General features: G+C 36.5%; 1 protein-coding gene across 1 annotated transcript; it reads right to left on the minus strand.

Annotated features, from left to right (window-relative positions):
* Positions 1 to 1,282: 1,282 nt before the first annotated feature.
* Positions 1,283 to 10,774, minus strand: LOC140327701 (cytochrome P450 2J6-like). The gene is made up of 9 exons (XM_072407061.1): positions 10,613 to 10,774; positions 8,670 to 8,832; positions 8,163 to 8,315; positions 7,331 to 7,491; positions 6,499 to 6,672; positions 6,007 to 6,151; positions 5,606 to 5,793; positions 3,938 to 4,079; positions 1,283 to 2,608 (listed from the first exon to the last, which is right to left on the minus strand). Exons 1-9 carry the CDS (start codon positions 10,772 to 10,774, stop codon positions 2,427 to 2,429), a joined length of 1,470 nt encoding a protein of 489 aa, XP_072263162.1. The 3' UTR covers positions 1,283 to 2,426.
* Between the last annotated feature and the right edge of the window lie 10,109 nt (positions 10,775 to 20,883).

Raw genomic sequence — 20,883 nt, forward strand, 5'->3', positions numbered from 1 at the left:
GTGACCCCAACAGGAATGTTATAGGGTTTGCACATTTTGTAATCTAAGTTTTAAAGGAAACCTGGTTGGGAAACCCTGGTATAACCATTTCAAAAATTCAAGAATTTGTGCAAAGGTGAATAAATTAATGTAAAAACATTTTGTAATATTACACACAATCATATGTGTCACAATATGTTTTGCACATACATCAATTTTTAATATTTTGAAATTACATTTTATTTCTTTAGGATTGGTTGAAGACTAATAAATTAAATTTACAGTTTACTGGGTATTTTAGTAAGGGAGTGTCACATTTTTATATTTAACCCTAAGGGGTTGCACAGACTATTAAGGCAGGGAAAGTACAGCTGAAAATCCACACTTGCAGTTACCTTAGATTAATAAAAATGCTTGCACCTTTCTTCATCATCAATAAGTTAACTGTTTATAAGTGCTACAGATAATGTACGGGATACAAGGTGATAACAATATAAGTCAACTGAAGTTATTTAGCAGGGTGTGGTATGACTTATGTCAAGTGACCTAACCTGACAATCAAAACCATTTTTACTAGAACCTATAATAATGCAAAGATTTTATAATACAGATTATCATTATTTTGATAAAGAAACATTTCCCATGGCCTAGTAAAAGAATAATTATATATAAGGTTATAAAACATACACAAATTGTTTTTATAAAGCAATATGTCTGAACTGTGAGGAACATAGCAGATTTTTACCCTTGTTTATTAGGTGTCACAAAAGAATGAAAACTATACACTGCACTTCACATGGATTTTTAATTCTTCTGAATTATTGTTTAAAAACAGAGACTTAGAAGCAAATCAGTCAAGCTAATACATATGCATAGCTATAAAACACTGTCCCTTTCTTTAATACAGCATTGGACTAGTTTTACCCCTGCTGAGGATTTATAATAAGAGTCTTCATAGTGATTCTTTAGAATCCATATTTAAAGCCAGCCACACACCTTTGTTCTTGGAACTGGGTCATTGGGGGATGAACCTCAATTAACCTAATTTATAAACATTTATGCTCATTCTATCAAGCATCCATGCCCATGTAATTGAACAATAACTACACTCATGGCCCCTGATTCATCAAACAAAATCGGATTATCGGTCGCGCATTCGTATTAGCGATCCGGAATCGCGCGCGCGATCGCGCTATTCAACAACCGGAAAAGCTCGCGCACGGAGCCGCGCTTATCCGACAGCTTTTTACTGGCGATCATGCGCGGGTCGCGCGTATTATCGCGCTTCCCGCGATCGCGGATTTCAATGATGAATCAGGGGCAAGGACTTTATCCTTCATACATAGTCACATACAGGCTATGGCAAATTTGCAAAAAAACTAATGATAGTGTTCTACAATAGAATATATACTATAGTACTTAAATGCATGTATAGCTGAAAATGTGCTTTTCTATATAGTTATAGGTTTTCATATGGTTTATATGGCTATGGGTGCGCATACCATGCAGAAATAAAACTTCACCAAGAGAATCATATGGGGGAGTATGAAAGCTATACACGGACAGACTGGAAAAAAAAGAACAATTTAAAGCTATAAATCTTGAGCTTGATGACTTGTGTCATAGTCTAATTGTGATTTTACCATGCTTGTTTTTCTTACACTGATTTAATGAAATATGTGTCATTCACGTTGTACTAATTTGAAAAATACATTTTAATTTGCTGCCAAAAATCCCTATTTCTTTTCCACTTTTTTCATGAATTAGGATGCTGCCATGGCCAACATGACAATATGGTGAAGCAAAGCTTCTACATTAGAAGGTAAATTATTAGGATAGAGAGGACCGTGCCAGATTTGTTGGCAGCTCTGGATTTCAACACTTGACACATCGGAATGTGTAGGGTATGCTGCTCGCTTTCATTTTCTTTAGGATATGGTAATAATCCATCTGTATTATGTTGACCACAACAAGGAATTCTATGAACCCAGGTGGGACACCCTTTGGCCAACAGCTGTAAAATGTTGTATTTCCCATCACTTTACTGCCTGGTGACAATTTCATCAGAACAAATAGAGTGGGTTAATGACCTGGTGAAAACACATACAGCAATAAAACTTAGCAGGGGGTTCAACATTTCACACAATAAATAAAACTACGGAAAGTTGCAGCTTTAAATATAGTTTAAAGAAAAACTCTAGTGTGCGATACCAAACTAGGTTTACCCCTTTTTCTCTCATCAATTATATGCAGGTCAAAAATTAAGTGTAAGTCAAAGCCTCAAGACCAAACCATATGAAACTTTCTGATATATTTTCCAGTTATGTAATATCACTTAGTGTATCATAGTTGTCATGCATGTGTACTCATTGGCCTATTGTAGACAATAAACAACACAGTTTTTGTAAATAGGAATGATAACCTTTTTATCCAAGTTTAGTCCAGTTCTATAGACGTGGTATAACTTTCATTTTGAAACGTTTTGGTGCCAGTGAGAGCCCAAATACCGGTGTTAGGTCTGGAGGCGACTTGGGGTCCGGCCAATGGAATTCAAAGTGTGTCATCATAGTAGTGAAAAAGAGGAAGAGCTCCATTCGGGCCAGATTCTCTCCAATACAAACCCGGGGACCTAAATGGAAACACAAGATTAACACTCAGCATAACACTCAGAATGCAATTTAACCCTAAGTTCTTTATTTTTGATAAAGAGGGATGGGTAATAGAAGAAATCCCTGCCTAATGTTTATTGCTGTGACTATAGTTGATAATCTCCTTCAACCTAGGCTTGATTGTGACAAATATAACCTGACTTTTAAGATGAATTCCCCGGTAATGTGTCTGGGGAGTCCTGATTTTATTTTTTGGAGAATAAATGAAGTACAAACCAGACACCTCTGAGTCCAGAAATAATATACCAAGTGACCTCTAGTGTACTTTGCAGAAAAAAGATCTTAGGCAACGTACACACATCAGATGATTCTCATCCAATTATTGCTTCAGGGTTGGTATCAGACGAGAATCTGACATGTACATGTGTACAGTGCTCGTCATGGATTCATCCTGGCAGATTCATGAACAACGAACGACTGCAATACAATGAAGGGGAGAGAGCGCAGTGGGGTGCTGCTTGCTTGTTCTCCCCCTCCCCTCTTCATAGAGCAGAACAGCTCTGCATGTACAGTGCTTGTTCATGCATCTATCAATCTTCTGTCATTGAAAAATATTGTGAAGGATCCTTTCCAACGACTAAAATCTAACATGTGTACACAGCCTTAAGCTGGTGATACAACTATCTAAACTGAAAAGACAAGCTCCTGAAGGCAAGAGACAAAGTAGAAGAATACATTTGAATTACTCCTCCAAAAGAATGAGAAATTAATTTTTTGTAATGTTAGTATTTCTAAAAAATTTTTTTTTAGATTTGGACAGTAAAAACAACATGACTCTTCCCTACTTGTTCTAAAACAAAGAAAACAGTTTTTGGTTATATATGCATTTTAAGCAGCAGTATTTATACCTATGGGTCATTCAGATGTTGATAGTCCAAGGTATGACTGAAAGTGTTATAATTATTATAATATTCTATATATTATATTATATTATATTATATATTATATTATTATTATCTTCTGGATATATTGTCCACAGATCCTATTGATCAGTATTTAGCTCCAATATTTGGCCTGAATTATTTACTTGAATTAATAAGCTCTAATGCAAGACTGGAGAGTATACACTTTTTTCAGGGAACCTGGGTGATCCAAACAGTCTGGAATGGATCTGGTCCAAGATTGAAAATATTTGCTAAAAAAAAGCAAATGACTGTAAAAAATTCATTTGCTGGATCACTCAGGTTCACTGACTGATTCTCGCCTCAGAGAGCTTTAGTAAACCAGGCCCGTTGTCACTAAATTATTATCTGTGAAGTCACCGCCGTATTTTTGTAACTGTCTTTTACCTGCAGAGAAGGGAAGGAAAGCTTCTACTTTCACTAGTTCTCCATCCTCATTCAGGAAATTTTCTGGATTAAATTCATTTGGATACTTCCAATATTTCTCATCGTAGTGCAGTGAGGACAGATCTGTGAGGACGACTGTTCCCTGTAGACATAAAAGAACAGATCATACATTTATCTAATCTATTGCAATAAAATGTAATACATTTAACTCAGCACTACTCTCCAAGACAGCAATACAGGTTGTGGGTGAACATGAGTTAATCGAAAAAAATTAATCTGCTCCTAATGTCTCTCCAAATATATTTAAATGTAATAGATAATTTAATAATTTAAACTATAAATTTTGTTCATCCCTAATGGCAGATGTGAGTGTATTTTCACTTTCCACAAGGGAATAATGAAGAGATAACCTTTTTTTTTCAGAGTGATTTCCGAATTATTAATTTGTTTATTCTACATTATATAGAAATCTACAGCATAATGTGTGATCAACATTTGGTTATTTTGTGGTTGCAACTGTTACTGGGATTCTGGTGAAAAAAAGCCACAAGCGAAGTTCCCACAAAATAGAGTTTGTGTTTCAGCTTGCCAGAAACATACTGGTATACGATATAGCGTATGACTTAACAAAATATATAACATATCTGGCTACCTCTGCATTTCTGTGGGGCTAAAATATAAAGACTGGAAATCTAGTATTTTTGGAATATGCCAGAAGTCCTGACAAATCTGCAAGTATTTGCAAGTGAGATCTAACCTTCCTATGTTACCTAGAATAATCCACCAAGTTGGTCAGTGGTCAACTTTTTAGGACAGAAAGTCAGAGCTGGTAACTAATTTTTAACACTTATTGGTTATTTCAGTAATTAATTGAATATATGGCACTACATGAATCTATATAACCACAGGACCCTTTTCTATTTTCATGGTAATCATATTAGGATATAATTTTCTAGGGACATCATTTCTTTTCAGACATTAACAATACATGAAGATAAATGCAGAATGATAAATTCTGGTAGGAATGATCATAGACTGTTGGGAGGGCAGAGACCTGGTCCTTTGTTTCTGGGAAACAGTGCTAATTCCACATTTACCATATATTTGATCTATCTCATTGTAGTCCTAATGCACATGTCCAGGTATTGCCCACATTTACCTTAAACTTTCCTCTACCTCTTGGGATCATATCCCAATTTGATTTATCTTTTTTTCTTCTCTTTATTTATAGTTAACGTTTACCTGGGACAACATTAATAGGCATGTCAAATATTTGCTGTTGGAACAGCTGAGTTCTTAATAAGATAGGCATACTCAAAAACCTACATTTCCCAGGAACTCTCTCTCTACACACAACATGTGGACTGACTCTTGGGAGTTAAGGCATTAGAATTGTTTTGCAGGGAATTTAATCATTTGTTGCATGTGGAGTGAAAACGTGGTGGTAGTAGGTGGAGTTCTGTAGTCCAGCAAGTAGGGCTGACAATGCTGGTTGGTATTTCAGTGCAGCAAACATAATTAAGTTAATTTATGCAGAAAGGTGAACATGTATTTTTTTGTATTTGATGTTATAGAGATAAAACATGGGGACATTTGAAACATTGTAGAGATATATGAAATACATGTTTGTCTCATTTCCTCACAAGGGTACTAGAAGTGTCTCCTGACCTTTGGTATGGTGTATCCATTCAGTTGAACATCTTTGATAGGTGCATGAGTAACCCCCAGTGACACAACAGAGGCAAAGCGCTGGGTTTCCTGTAAAACAGCCAGTGTGTATGGCATCCTTACTCTATCCTCGTAGTCCAGATGGTCCCTGTCTCCCCGAATTTTATCTACTTCTGCGCGACACTTCTCTGAAAGGCCAAGCACAGGGTAATACTCACATCAGGGAATTATTAAAAAAAAAAGAAGGTTAATTTTATGTTACTCAAAAGTATCAAACTGCAGGTGGCAAAAAGTAAAAAAATGTTATTGGTAGCTTGCAATAGACAATATAGATAAATCATGAGCAAAGCTACTAGAAAACAGGATATTTAAAGAAGGGGATCATTTTAATAACCATTTACCCTGAATGTCTGGATAGGTCATCATATAAAGCAGACTCCATTCTAAACTGGCAGATGTAGTTTCTGTCCCAGCAATAAAGAGATCCCCCACACATGTGAATAGGTTCTCAGCATCAAAGGTTGACTTGTGACCATTTTTTTGTTCCTTAAAAATAGGAAGATATGGAAAAAAATAATCATTAGTAAACACATCTTTAGCGTATATGCAACACATGATTTGCTGGAGAGCACAAGGTTTGCAAATATATGATACATTGGGCCTGATTTATTAATGATTTCTAAGACTGGAGAACATAGACTGTCATTGATGATCCAGCAAACCTGAAATGGATCTGGTCCAGGATTGAAAACCTTTGCCAAATAATAGCAAGTGATTTTAAGAAATCGATTATTTACTCAGGTTCTCTCATGATAGTCTATCCTCTCCGGTCTTGGAGAACTTTAATAAATCAGGTCCATTGTGTAAAATATAGTGATTAAATTAAAGATTACCGTATCAAGTTCTTCCAGATAACAGTCTATGTAATCTCGGGGTTCACCTGGCACTCTAGTTCTCTTGTGTTCCTCTAGAACATTCCCAAGGAATGCAAAGACGGTCCTAACATTTCTGAATATCTTCTGGTGAGGCAATGGAAGATGTTTGACAAATCCAAATGCATTATAGAGCTGAAAGATAAAATTAGGAAATAGTTCTTCATATTTTCTTTTGCTATCTGGTTTCCTTTTAAATACAAATATGTTACATATTTGGGCTATATAAAAACATAGTATGCTAAAACATAGCATGGAATTAGCGTTCACACTTCCTACCAAAGAAAAAGAATATTCACCAATTTGGGACTCGTTTATCGTGACAAAGAAGGGATATTTTTTGTCCATTGGGTTTTGAGATTAACATAGCTTTGTCCCACAGCACAGCTTTGTCAGGCAATCCAGTAGGCCAAGTTGTTCAGTACTTACAGCTCTTGATTCTCCCCCAACCAGAAAATAGTGGAAGGAGATGAAAAAGACAGATGCCCTTACATTACTATTAGCTCTTTCTCTCCTCATTGTGCGTGATTACTGTAGTTTTGCTGCACAGGAGAATGCAAGAGGCTGATACCGGATATATCAGATTCAGTTACTTACAGTACATGGTTTGCTGTAAAACATACATTTTTATTATATTTATGAATACAAAAAAGCTAGATCTTTTTATATAAGTCTAAAGTTCAGCTTTATTGATCAGTAAATTGAAATTTAATTGGTCAATCATTTTGGTTAATCATTGAATAAATATATCTCTGTGTAAACTTAAGGATCAGACAGTCGGGAATGAACTTACCTGAGCCCAAAATCCAGCGGCCAACTTCATGTTTTCATGGACAATATTAAGAATATTTCGAAACGTGGAATCGTCATAGTCATATCGTCTTCCAAACACAATGGAACAGATTATATTGGATACAGCATTATCAATAACAAAACGTGGGTCAACAAGTGCATCTGAAAAAAAACAATAATAGTAACTTGTCATTATCACTGCATTTTAACCCTGGATTACTAATTGTTATTATAGGCACATATAATTATAAAAAAAAATAGCACATTTCCTATTTTATCATGAGATCAGTTATATACCTAAATGTTATTATGTTGCAGAATACTAATAAATGTGATCAATGTAATGAAAATGACTATTTTTCTAATATAATTATATTTTAGAAAACTTGCACAGATATGTATTCACATTTTTTTTATATAGTCTCTGAACAACAGTACTAGACATTTAGCCTCAAATATAAATAACCAATAAGCCAATAACCTAACTGGCTGCAAGATCACTCAGACAATTTGGAATGTTTTTGACAAGCAGATTAGTGTAAAAATGTATTGTTAGATTCACATGGAACAACAATTTGAATTGCCCAGACACAGTAGTTTCCAGAACTTTTCACTCAATGCAGTTTTCTGCCCTTTTACCAGAAAAATGATACAACAAAAAACTTTATACCAAGAGCTTTATACCACTATATTTTTGTGTAAGAAATCCACCCAAATATACCTATCCACAGAATTTCATTTTTACATTGGTTGAATAAACATATACAAAGGCAGCAGAATCGAGAACCAGAATATGAATTCTGAAATGTGACACCGGGGCCTTGTAAGCTCACCTTCATTCTTCCTAATTTCTTCATTCAGGTACATACACTCTTCAAGAATTCTTTCCTCCATGGACTTTTTGCCCAGCCCAAAGTTACGCAATGTGGACAGAGTGAAGCGCCTATGCTCTTTCCATGCTTGTCCATAGCGTGCAACCACAAGACCTGAAAAAAAACTGCAGTTTTATAACGGTATACAATCCAATAGTCACAAATACAGTCTATCACTACGTTAGTAGCAATAATAAAAAAGTAATGGAACTGCTTCACTAGTGATTTTGCAGTGAAGTCTATTATTTATTCTGATGGATGGATATTTATGTCAAGATATCCAAAGTACCATTTACTAGTTTTATTACTAGTACCATTTACCATTTATTAGTACCATAAGCAAAGTCTTCAATGGAACTTCCCTAACTGTGCCATAACTGGGACTTACATATTTTGTGAAACTTTTGTGAATAAAACTGGTCATCTATTTAAAATATACACTGATATTAAAGAACAGAAACACATTACCTTTGTTTCCTGAAATAGCTTCAAATAATCTGTTCTGAGGTCTGTCTGCAAAATCAATTCCCTTGTTTACCAGGACCTCTTTCAGGTCTTTAAGCCCTTGGATGACAACAGCTGGGGTAAATCCTAGGTAGATGCTGTACACTGGACCATAAATTTTGGACAACTGAGAAAAAAATGTGAATTATATATTGTGCGCTATGCATTAATATTGTTCAACTAATTTATAAAACCCAGATTTTTAAATCTCCTAAACTTAGATTTAAATATCAACTATTCATAAAAATCCAAACTTTGTCTTAGAGGGGTCAGTTGGCACAATTTATGAGCTAAAGTAAAGCAGTAGATTAAAATTGGTATACTTTTATATCTTGTATATATACTTAAACCTATATATAACCTATTTATACTTACTTTTTCATATATATATATATATATTTATATTTATATATTTATTATATGTACCTATATGTCTTAATATGAAGCAGTGCACTTTTGTCATATGATTTGTAGCCTCTGGTTTTGTAACAAAAGTAACAAAGCTTCACGTTATTTTTGAAGCTCAGTGAGCACTCAGTTTGTCTCCACTCTACTAAAGCAATCATTACAAGTACAATCCGGGGAGTCACCAAGATTACAATACATAGGTATATATGTGTCACTGTAATTATAATGACATTGCACAGCATGTCATAGCACAGATTAAAGCAGAACTATAGTCCACATTCAAAATTTGGGATCAGACAGGTTTTTATTGAAAAAGGCAATGTCTATTCTACAATAAAACATACTTGCCGGCCTGATGTTGCTTTTCAGCTGTCAGAATCACTGCATGCAGTGTAGTAAGCCTGAATACCCAGTGCATATCAGCTTGTCCTGTTGGGACTAATTAAACTCCCATGCAGGCATCAACCTTGCCCAGCCAATTAGGAAACAAGAAGATGATGACAACACCCGCAATGGAACAGGGACAGGTGAGTATATTTGAAAAAAAATGTGATCAAGCAGGTAAGAATATTTTATTCAAGCAGGGAAATCACTTGTTCCTTCTGCAATAAAGGGCCTGCCTGATCACAATTTTTTGAAAAATAGGGTTAGTTCCACTTTAATTGCAGGTCACAAAAAATATATTTAGGTTTATACCCAATGTTTCTCAACCAAGGTTTTGTGGAACCCTAAGGTTCCTTCAGTGGTCCTAGGGGTTCCTTGTGTTCTAAGTCAGTTACCACTGACACCAGTGATCTTTTTGGCTTTCTGATTTTCTTGCTACTGACCACCACAATAATGTACTGTGACCACTAGATAAGGTAATGATAGTAGGGGTTCCTTAAGACCTGAAAGTTATTTGAAGGTTTCTCCTATGTTAAAAAGGTTTAGAAAGGCTATATCTACTGATAGATACACAATGCTGCCCTTTATTTTGCACTAGTCTTGCACATGATGTAATGGCTGTCACAGTTACTTTATTTTCACTCACTATCGAAACAGTTAACAGTTAAGTGCAACATCTAGGGAGAGGACTTTTATGCCTGTCACAAACGATGTACAGTGTATACCAGTAGTCCAAATTGTTTGTATTCATTATTACTATGTAGCAGGATTACTGAGGTCATTTTTCTAAAAAAATGAGAAAACCATTGTAACTGTCAGACATATAGACAAAAGTGTCCCTCCAAGACACTGTTTAATAAATCTGCATATATTTTATAAACTGAATTTTTTAATTAAATTATTTAATAATTTTAAAATGTACAATATGAATTCATTCTAAAATGCAGACAGACAGCAATATTTTAGTAATTGTAGTCAGTTTTGGCAACAACCCTACTCTTCCACGATTAGGTTTACTCAATGAAAAAAATCTGTCCTATCAAGTCAGCTGTAAATGAACTATAATGTGCTGTTAGCCTATATTATATGACATTTCTTATAATTATCTAACTCACCCGTCTCACATCTTTTATTGGATTGGTGAAGTCCACTTGCAATATGTTACCCAGTATGGGTAGTGCTAGGGGCCCAGGAGGGAAACCCTTTGGTCGAGAGAATTTCCACCAAAAAAAAGTCAAAAGGAAAAGGCTCAAAAACAGTGCAGTGCTCAGCTCCATGACAGAAAATCCACACAGTCTGTAACCAATTCCTACAACACAAAGTACAACAATGACGCTACACATTCTTGGAAGGAGAGTGGTATCTGGTTACACATAACCTGTTTAACTCACAAACCCAGGTTTCCATGTCTTAAACATCACAGTGTAAACTACAGAAAAGGGCCTAAAATTGCTCAACATTCAAGGGCAAATCACATCAAAAAAATCATACAAAAAAAAAAGTATAAAACTTTGATCAAATGTATACACAAGCCAGTGCAAAACAAAATAGACGTAAAATGAAAATAAATCAGTTTTATTTTGTATTAGGCTGCATTTCACAAAATTAAAAATACATTTGTAATTTGTTAAATACTTTTTAAATACATGTTTTATACATTTTCAACAAAAAGGCAATTGACAAAAAATATGTAAGGAGGACATAAGTACAGTATATAGTATGCCAGTATATACAGTAACTGCTAAACAAATGGCTAAAATTACATTATATTAGAAATGTGTAACAGCTAGATCTAAATAATTAAAAGGCAAAAAAGCAAAAACAGCCTAAACAATTGTAGTATCAGTAATCAATTTTTCAATTTTTCTCATAATGTATTTAGTTTTATATATTTATATATATAATAAACTGACAAACTTCTTTTTTAGACAAAATATCATAAAATAAGCCCAGTTTTAGTTTTGCAATTTAGAACATACATAGAACTAGTCACCCCTCTTTAGTGCTTACGAAAATATAAGCCATCAGTATACCCATGGAAGGTTTTTTGTGATCACTGCACTTTAAACGTGTAAAAAAAAATGTATAAAAAGGACAAGAAAGGCTTCTATCGAAGTTCTATGTACTGGTGGCAGTTCTTTCTACTGTACTTACTGTACGGTCACTGAAGATAACTACTTTTCCCAGGGTATGCTGGCTATTTTGTTTGCAATTAGTGCCATCTCTAATATCAGTATTTTGTTCCATATTTATAGGCACTTCACAGTGTATGTTGTTGTATGCTTTATGTCTTAATAGTACACATAAACACGCAAAACAAAGACAACTCTTGTGTAAAATACAGGTATGCTCCCTTGTTCAGTATTAGATGTGGACTTAAAATATAGAGTACAATCTTTGCACAGTTTTACATTAACTATTACAGGGGGGGGGGGGGGTTCCTGGCTTTGCCCCCTTCCAGATGAAAAATAAACATGAGTGTGGGGCCATATGACAGCCTAATATCTTAGTATGCAACTGTGCAAATATCAAGTATTTGCAATTCCTAAAACTGTTTTTTCTTTTAGTGAGAAGCTGTGATGTGAAGTTTTACGTCATTTGAGTTACGGGCCGTCATGAAGTTTGTGTTTCTCCAGAGAAAGTCAGCAAAGGACATTCACACTGAGATGTCACAAACACTGAGGGAGAAGTGTCCTTCCTACAGCACTGTCATAACCTGGATAACCCGTTTCAGGACTGGGCACCTCAATTGACCCGGCAACCTGCGATGCTGTCCATAAGCTGATTTTTGAGGACCAGCAGTAGGAGCGCGTTTGGTTTGTTATCAGCACTATCCTAGACATGTGAGGATGAAACCTGGCTCCACATCTATGATCCTGAAACCAAGGAACAGTTAAAGGCATGGCGCCACAGTGGGTCCCCGCGGCTGAAGAAGTTCCAAACCCAGAAATTGGCAAAAAATGTCATGGCGTCTGTTTTTTGGGACAAAGACGGTATTCCGTTGGTGGACTACCTACCTCAGGGCTCTAGTTTCACCAGATAGTATTATGCTAACCTCCTGGACCAGCTGAAGGAGGCAATTAAGACGAAATGCCGTGGAAAGTTGACCAAAGGGATTCTTTATTTGCAGGACAATGCACCTGCGCACACGTCCAATGTTGTGGCTGCCAATTGGTCCTCCCTCCCACTACTCAACCTGACCTGGCCCCTTCGGACTATTATCTGTTCCAGAATTTAAAGAATAACCTGAAGGGGCAACATTTTGAGGACATTTCTGACATCAAAGATGCTGCTGAGAGCTGGTTTGCGGTCCAACCAAAGGACTTTTATTTGAACGGTCTAGAAAAACTGCAACTACGCTGTACCAAGTGCATCAGTCTCAGGGGGGAATATGTTGATTAACTCTGGCTCTCTACTTTCTGGGCAAAGCCAGGAACATCTCAGCACCCCCTTGTATGTACTATCAGGTTAATGTACCAAGAGCAGCACATGACACAATTCATGTCAGTAAAAGCCTTGAGTTTGCACGTGAGTTATACAGCTCAATGTAAGCCAAAGGTCTTCCAGAAATGATGAAGTTGTAAGAGTATGTAAGAGGAAATGTCATATAAGTTAAACGTTTCAATGTATTTCATCACACAGTGAAGCAATGTATGCTAAGACTTTTCAGCTTAGCACTATTAACTAGGGATGAGCAAGAATACCTCTGGCATTCTCACGAAAATGTTCTCGAACTTCCGATGGGTCCAAAAAATTTCGGCAAAACCATCGGAATATTGAGGAAATCATTACCATCCCCAGCACTAGAGGTTAAATAACCTCTAGTGCTCTGGGATCGCAGTGGATTCTCAGGGCTGCTTTCATTCTTGCAGCTCTGGGAATCCTTTTTACGATCCCCGGCACTAGAGGTTAATTAGTTTCTCCATTGAGAGTTCATCTGCAGTTCAGTTCCCTGATAAGTACAGCCTGGTGACTGTGGGAACTGAACTGCAGATGAACTCTCAATGGAGAAACTCCATTGAGAGTTCGCCTGCAGTCACAGCTGATTGGAGGCTCTCGCATGCCTCCTCCAATAAGCTGTGACCGCAAAGTTCCCGCGGTCACGGAGCTGTACTTATCAGCCCGGTGACTGTGGGAACTGAACTGCAGATGAACTCTCAATAGAGAAACTCCATTGAGAGTTCATCTGCAATTCCACTGCGATCCCCGGGCACTAGAGATTAATTAACCTCTAGTGGCCCGGGATCGCAGTGGATTCTCAAGGCTGCGATTGTTCATGCAGCCCTGGGAATCCTCCTGTCTGCAATCTGCAATTAAATAACCTCTAGTGCCCTGAAATCGCAGTGGATTCCCAGGGCTGCATCATTCTTGCAGCCCTTGGAATCCTGTTTGCGATCCCCGGCACTAAAAGGTAAATGGGGACAAGTCTCCCCATTCAAAACCTCAAGTGCTCTCTGATTGGCGGGGGTTTCCTCAGATCGCATACTAAGTTGATCAATGAATGCAGTCCTTGCTCTTTTATATGGCTGGTGGTGGTGGTCGGACAGTTTCAATCAGAATCAAGTAAAAGTTGCATTTGAGATATTCCAGCGTTGGATTTTAAACAGTCAGAACTCAAATTCCAACTTTGGACATTCTGAGTGTTGGAAAAGTACTCAAACTTTATATCATCCAAAGACAGGGTTCCACATTGACACACCAGTCTCACTCTTTTACAGATGGTTGTGACAGATGTTAGGAATGACATCAATGCAACCGTTTATAATATAATTACATAATTATATAATATTAAATATAGTTGTTTTATATATATATATATATATAGTCACAATTATAATCTAATACATTAATATAATTTATTACAGATGGCTCTCATGTTCAGAGCCATAATATTAGAAAACAGGCAAATTTTTTGCAATAATGGGAAAAATTGGAAGTAATTGCTGTGATTTGACTTATTATTATTATTAAACAGGATTTATATAGCGCCAACATATTACGCAGCGCTGTACATAAAATAGGGATTGCAAATGACAGACTAATACAGACAGTGATACAGGAGGAGAGGACCCTGCCCCGAAGAGCTTACAATCTAGTAGGTGGGGGAATTTCACACACAATAGGATGGGAAATATGCAGTGGTGGGAAGTAGTGATGGTTTCAAATGACAGAAGAAGCCGGGTAGGCAAGTTTGAAAAAATGGGTTTTGAGTGCTCTTTTAAATGAGCAGAAAGTAGGAGCAAGCCGAATAGGACGAGGAAGACCATTCCAGAGAGTTGGGGCAGCTCTAGAGAAGTCTTGTATCCGTGCGTGTGATGAGGTTATGAGTGAGGAAGACTTGGTTAACGGTCACAAAATAAACCAAGTGAAATCACAGCACAGCACTTCTGATTACCAGTTTGAAATGGATGCATGTGTGCTTTGATATCCAAACCATTCTGCTATAACAAACAGAAATAAATAATAAACATACATAATTCTTTTTTGCAACCTTTATTATTATTTATTTATGATAAATACAGTGGTTTTGAATGTCCCAAATGACTATGACAAATAACAGCACTGGAGTAAAAGTTGCTAAAAGTGTTTGCATATAAAAAGGTTGTTGGACTAATGTAGGTATTCTTTATCTCTTTCCATCTGAGGGACAGATTGAGGGGAGGAGGCCCTGGCCCTTAACATGAGTCTCATGGTTGAAGAAGCATTGGTGGTCACATATACTCAGGAATGGGGGCTGCATTATCACATCTCTAAACTGCTCCTGAAAACGTCATGTACATGGACACCTGTAGGGAATAAATGGGGATGGCAGTGAGCAGTTCAGTACTGCTGGCTGCTGTTTGCTGTATAATTTTTACATACAGTGCAGGTAGCTAGGCAGCTAGCAATGTGCTGAATGGGGCACAGTTTACACACTAGTGACCACCACTGCACTAATTCCTAGAGGACCCTGTGGACATATGTTGGCTGGGGGCTCAGAGAAGCTGTCTATGGAAGCGGCTATGGGTACTGACAATCCTCACACAGCACCTGGCTTCAGCAGTCAATCAGTCAATCAGCAGTAACTCAAGTCACAAGTGCTGCACCCGTGTAACCAGACTGAAGCAGTCACCTTATCACTATGGCTGCTAGTAACCCTTTCATTGTCATATTGGTTTATCTATCCTTTGTCCTACACTTGGGTCTGCTTAATACAAAATCTGCAAAACAGCTAAGTTGTTATTCACTTTGGTGATTGAGGTTTCAACCTCTTTTATTTGGGAAACAAATCAGAGAACAGAATTGGGTGATTTCCTCTGATTTTCCCTGCTGCATTTTAGTAAATACTGTGCATTATAATCATGTACACATACACTTCTAAATATAAAATATAATGCTACAAAGTTCCTTTTCCGTGTGCTTACTGGTATAGGTGACAGCAAACACATTGGGCCTGATTTAATAAGGCTCTCCAAGGCTGGAGAGGATACAGTTTCATTAGTGAAGCTGGGTGATGAAGGAAATTCCATAGCTGAAACAAATGGATTTCTTAAAAGTCATTTGCTGTTTGTTAGCAAATATTTTCAATCCTGTACCAGATCCATTCCATCTTTTTTGGATCACCCATTGATCTGGCCCATTGAATCTGATTTAACCACCTGGTTCGGGGTAAGAAAACTTGCTAAAAGCTAAAAATATTACTAAGCTTTACAGTGCAATCTGATTGTCATACAACATTGTATGACAATCGGAATACAACTGAAAAAAAAACACTTACCTTGTCCCCGCAGCTCCTCTGGAGACGTCTTCTCTCTTCTGTCTTCTCCCAGAATATGCAGAGACGATCTCCGGGGTCTCCCGGTGATGTCGCTGCAATCGTCGGTGCGGGCAGGAGGCGGGGCGGGAAATTCAAATCACTTTGTATTGGATTCAATACAAAAAAGCTGTATTGAGTCCAATACAAAGAAATCTTTATATAATGTATATATATAATTTATTAATATATATATAATATATAAGCTACTGTACAGTTACATTACATTACACAATATTTCTTTTTATAATGTTTTATACATTTTATTTTTAAAGTTTATTATTAAATTTATCAAATTTTAGACATATTTCGGTGAGTTATGCCTAAGAATTATAGCCTACAATCTAAAATAAATTTCCATGCAAAAAATATAACGCTTTTTGCATGGAAGTACGGAAAAAATTAGAACACTCAGCGTTCGCGTACGCGTCCCTCGGCGATTCCTGATGATGTCAGTGCATACACCCGTCGATGGGGGTCGTAGCGGGTTATTCAAATATTTTGTATTGGATTCAATACAAAGTCCCGTATCCAATCCAATACAAAATAATACAAAATATATTCATGTGGTTTTTGTCTATAGGTATGTGACGTTGGACTCTGTTTTAAAATTTACCACACTAGGGAGGTGTTTTAGAAAAATATAGTACTATACAGTATACCGAATTATTGCATTCTCAGTATTTTTTATTTATTTATGCATTCTTGTTTAAGCTGATTTTTGTGTTTTTTATTTATTTTATTATTAAAGTTAATTTTTTTTTTTTACATGATTGTGTGTTTCAAACTTTATGATATTCAGGATATATACTAGACCCTTGTTCGGACATATTTCTGTAAGTTACAGGTCTACAATTTAAACAAAAAAATTTCACGAAAAACAGTGTACCGCTTTTGGTACAGAAATCTAGACATCAGTGAAAAGCCCAGGTGGTTAATCAAGCTCTCCAAGACTGGAGACAATAAACAATCATGGTAGAACCTGGGTGATCCACAAAGCCTTCCAGTAGCCCCCTTGTAAGCCCGCAGATCCAAAATCTTGCACCTGCGCCCTTACCTGTTTCATACACTACATATATGCAGAGGATTAAAGTGATTATAAAAGCTACTCTACTGTGGTCAAATACTAGAAGATTGCATACAACATGGGATTAGCTGGAGAGCACAAGGTTCACTCAGGACCGGCGTGTTCTTTGGTACAATGCTCTCTCATGTACTTTCTTCCAAGGCCTGTGCAATTTATAGCAATTTTTGTAAGATTTTTTTGTCCTCCAGGTAACACAGCTTGATTAAATGAAGGCACAATAACTGCCAAAATGGAATTGTAGGGCATGTTAGCCAAAGAAGTCCCTAGATTTTGTCTGCCTGCAGAAATTGGGGTTCACAGATTGTGGACAGCCAGTTATGTGGGGCTGGGTAGTGCAGTATGACAGTTATAATTTTGTTATCTTGTGAAGCAAAAGTGAAGACACTATAGAAGGGTGTTAATTACAAAAGTCCCCCACTTGCTCCTACACCTCCCCATTCAGAGGAATTGGGGTTCAAAGAAGATAAGCGAAGATATATGACAGATTAGCGCTTTATGATAGGTACAATTTTTGAACCTTGTAATAATGCCATAGTGGTGAAATGTTTAAGTTATGTTACCCACAAGGGTCACCCACTTACACCTACATTATTGGTTTCCTATACCTCCCCATTTTGGAAATTGGAGTTCAAAAAAGGGAATCAGACTAGCATAGTATGACAGTGATCATTTTGTGAGTTGGCAAGTATAAATTTAGAGCCCCACTACAATGCCCTGGGGGACCCTAATTTGCATGTTTAATTTAGGACTCCTGGGGGCACTTGGATTTGAAACAGCAATGCCAGAGTGAGAGGTGGTCACAAGTGTATTTTCACAAGTTTAATCATTTGAAACCTCTTTAAAGCTAGGGGGTTTCATAGGATACTTTCATGGAGATGTGTTTATTAGTATGAATAATACCATGATGAAGCTTTTATTCTGCTTCTTTACCTAAAAAATCTTGCATTACAGTAATTGGGCATGAATATTTAAAGCTCTGTGAGGCTGGTAAAGATAGATTATCGTGGGAGAACCTGTGTGATTTAGCAAACCTGTTCTTAAAAAAAAAATTTTATTAGTTGGCAAAATCTTTAATTCCTGAACCAGATCCATTTCATGTTTTCTGGATCACCCAGGGTCACCCATGATAGTCTAGTTTCTCCAGTCAATTTAAATAAATTACCCTTAGGTCCCTCAATGTCTAGTCATAGGATTTGCTGCACAACTGCGCCATCTTGTGGGTGAAAAGGTAAAGTACTCATGCACAGCTACAAAAAAACAAATTATATTATTAATAAATATATATAAAATAAATATTGTTATTTTATATTTTTTTATTATGAAGTATTTATTTTATAGGTATCAGGGATTTTGCATGGTGACTAAAAGAAAACTGTTGGTGCTTATACAGGCCAAAGTCCCAGAAATACCGGTTGATCCTGCCACTAAAATACAACAGGCCTGATTTTTCCAAAGAGGATCATTATAACACGCAGGCATTATTTATGGCAATCTGCTTCTAGATGCAGCCTGCCTAAATATCACCATTGCTCCAGTGTTGCTCAACCTTTTAAACATGGGGAAACCATGAAATCACCCTCTGGTCTTAGGCAACCCATTCTATAATTACGATATCCACAGCTCACTGTACATTATTGTCATGGGCAATGTCACCCTTACAGATAGTTAAAAAGTTTATTGATGTTAGTTAAGCTTAGCTGGGGGGCAGAATTTGTAAATTGCTCAGGGAACCCCTAGCTACCTCTGGAGGAACCCTGGTTGAGAAACACTGCTCCAGACTGACATCCACCCATCAAGGCAATTTGATATGTGCATTACTTCTCCCAAGAGCTGGCCCACTGTTTGCATAAGGGCTGAACATTTTTGGGAGCACGAGGCAGGGTGCTCTTATTTATTTATATTTAGGAAGCTATGTACAGAACCCTGCCCCACCCTGCAACCATAATCTGCTCACACTACAAGAAAAGATCACATCACTGGGTCCAAGGTATGTAATGAAAATGGAAAGATTGTAAATTAAAATGTTATTAGCATGCCGATTGTGTGTTTGTGTTTGTGTGCGTGCAGAATAAACGTCACCTTTAAATTTACCATGTGTCTCCCCTATGGGAATTCCAGCAAATAAACTACATTAATAGTGTAACAACTAGAACAACCTCTAATATCATACTCCTATCCATAAGCAACTCACCAATATTTCTTAAAGTGTAACTAAACATAAAAACCCCATAGATTTCAGGTGACCAATCCTTAGACATGGTGAATCCATTAGTTTTCATTTTTTGGGCAAGGAAATTTCAGCAAGCACTGAAACTGCCTATTAAATATGCCAGAGGATTATTTCCTTGTTTCCAATATGCAAAATTCTGTCTGCTCTCATTATCTATTTCTTCAGTAATACATATAATGGGTTGATCTTTATATCTTTTATCGACCTTTGTATTCTTAATAAAGAAATAGACCCTTTTACCTAAATTATATTTACCCTCACACTCAGCATTTAAAGCTGCTATTGTACATTTCTTTAAAATTTTCATTCAATGTTAGTTTATCTCATTTACTTAAAAACAACCAGCAGACATGAAATCTTTTTATTATATTTATTATTTCTTCATTCCATTCAGGAAGCTGCAAAGCTAAACCAAAAAATATGAATGTTATACATTTTTATATTTCCTATTTGTATGTTGAAACAGTGTCATATATACTCCATTGAAAACTTTAATGAAAACTTGCAATGTGAAAAATTTCAATGATGACCTACACTCTTTGATCAGCCTGTTTTGGGACCCATGCAACTACCACTAGTTCTCCTTGGGCTTCATGTCAACTTTTTAGGGGATTATAAAAAGACATGGGAAAATTGCCATTTATATGTAAGTGTATATGAAATTGAGTTTCATTATGAATATTATGGATTATTGATTGTGAAAATAAATTTTTCTGCTCCTGAAGTAGTGGACTGGCTCCACGAAACGCGTAAGTAAAAAAGAGTAAAAAGAAATCAAATTGGGATGATTGTTTTTTTATTTTTTTTAATTGACAAAAAAGGTATGGCATTATAAATAAAAAATTGTTGAAGAATTTTAAAAGATGTGTAAAAATAATTGTTTCAAAAGTCCTGTGTTTTTTTAATGGTAATTTTGATATTTGTATTGACCTTGTACTGACTTTGACTCGTCACAAAGTGGCTTCTGGCCCTTCCTGTCTCTGGATTAGTTGTAGCACACAATTTTTTGGTTCTTTTTTTTCTGTACTTCTGACTTCCTCTTCTGTCAAATACTTTCTAATTTTTTTTACCTTTGCCTCGTCATCTTTTTATTTTCCCTCTCCAATAAATAGACCATAAAGCTGCCTTTACAACATAACCTCCTAAATTAACAATCCTCTGCAGAGATATTGCTGCTTCTTGGTCAAGTCATGTCCCTGACTTTAAAACCAGTAAAAGCTAGTTTCCCAATGACATTTGCCCCTCAAAGCCTATACCAGGTCAGCAAACTTTTTTG

This window comes from Pyxicephalus adspersus, chromosome 3 (assembly GCF_032062135.1).
Source record: "Pyxicephalus adspersus chromosome 3, UCB_Pads_2.0, whole genome shotgun sequence".
NCBI lineage: Eukaryota > Metazoa > Chordata > Amphibia > Anura > Pyxicephalidae > Pyxicephalus > Pyxicephalus adspersus.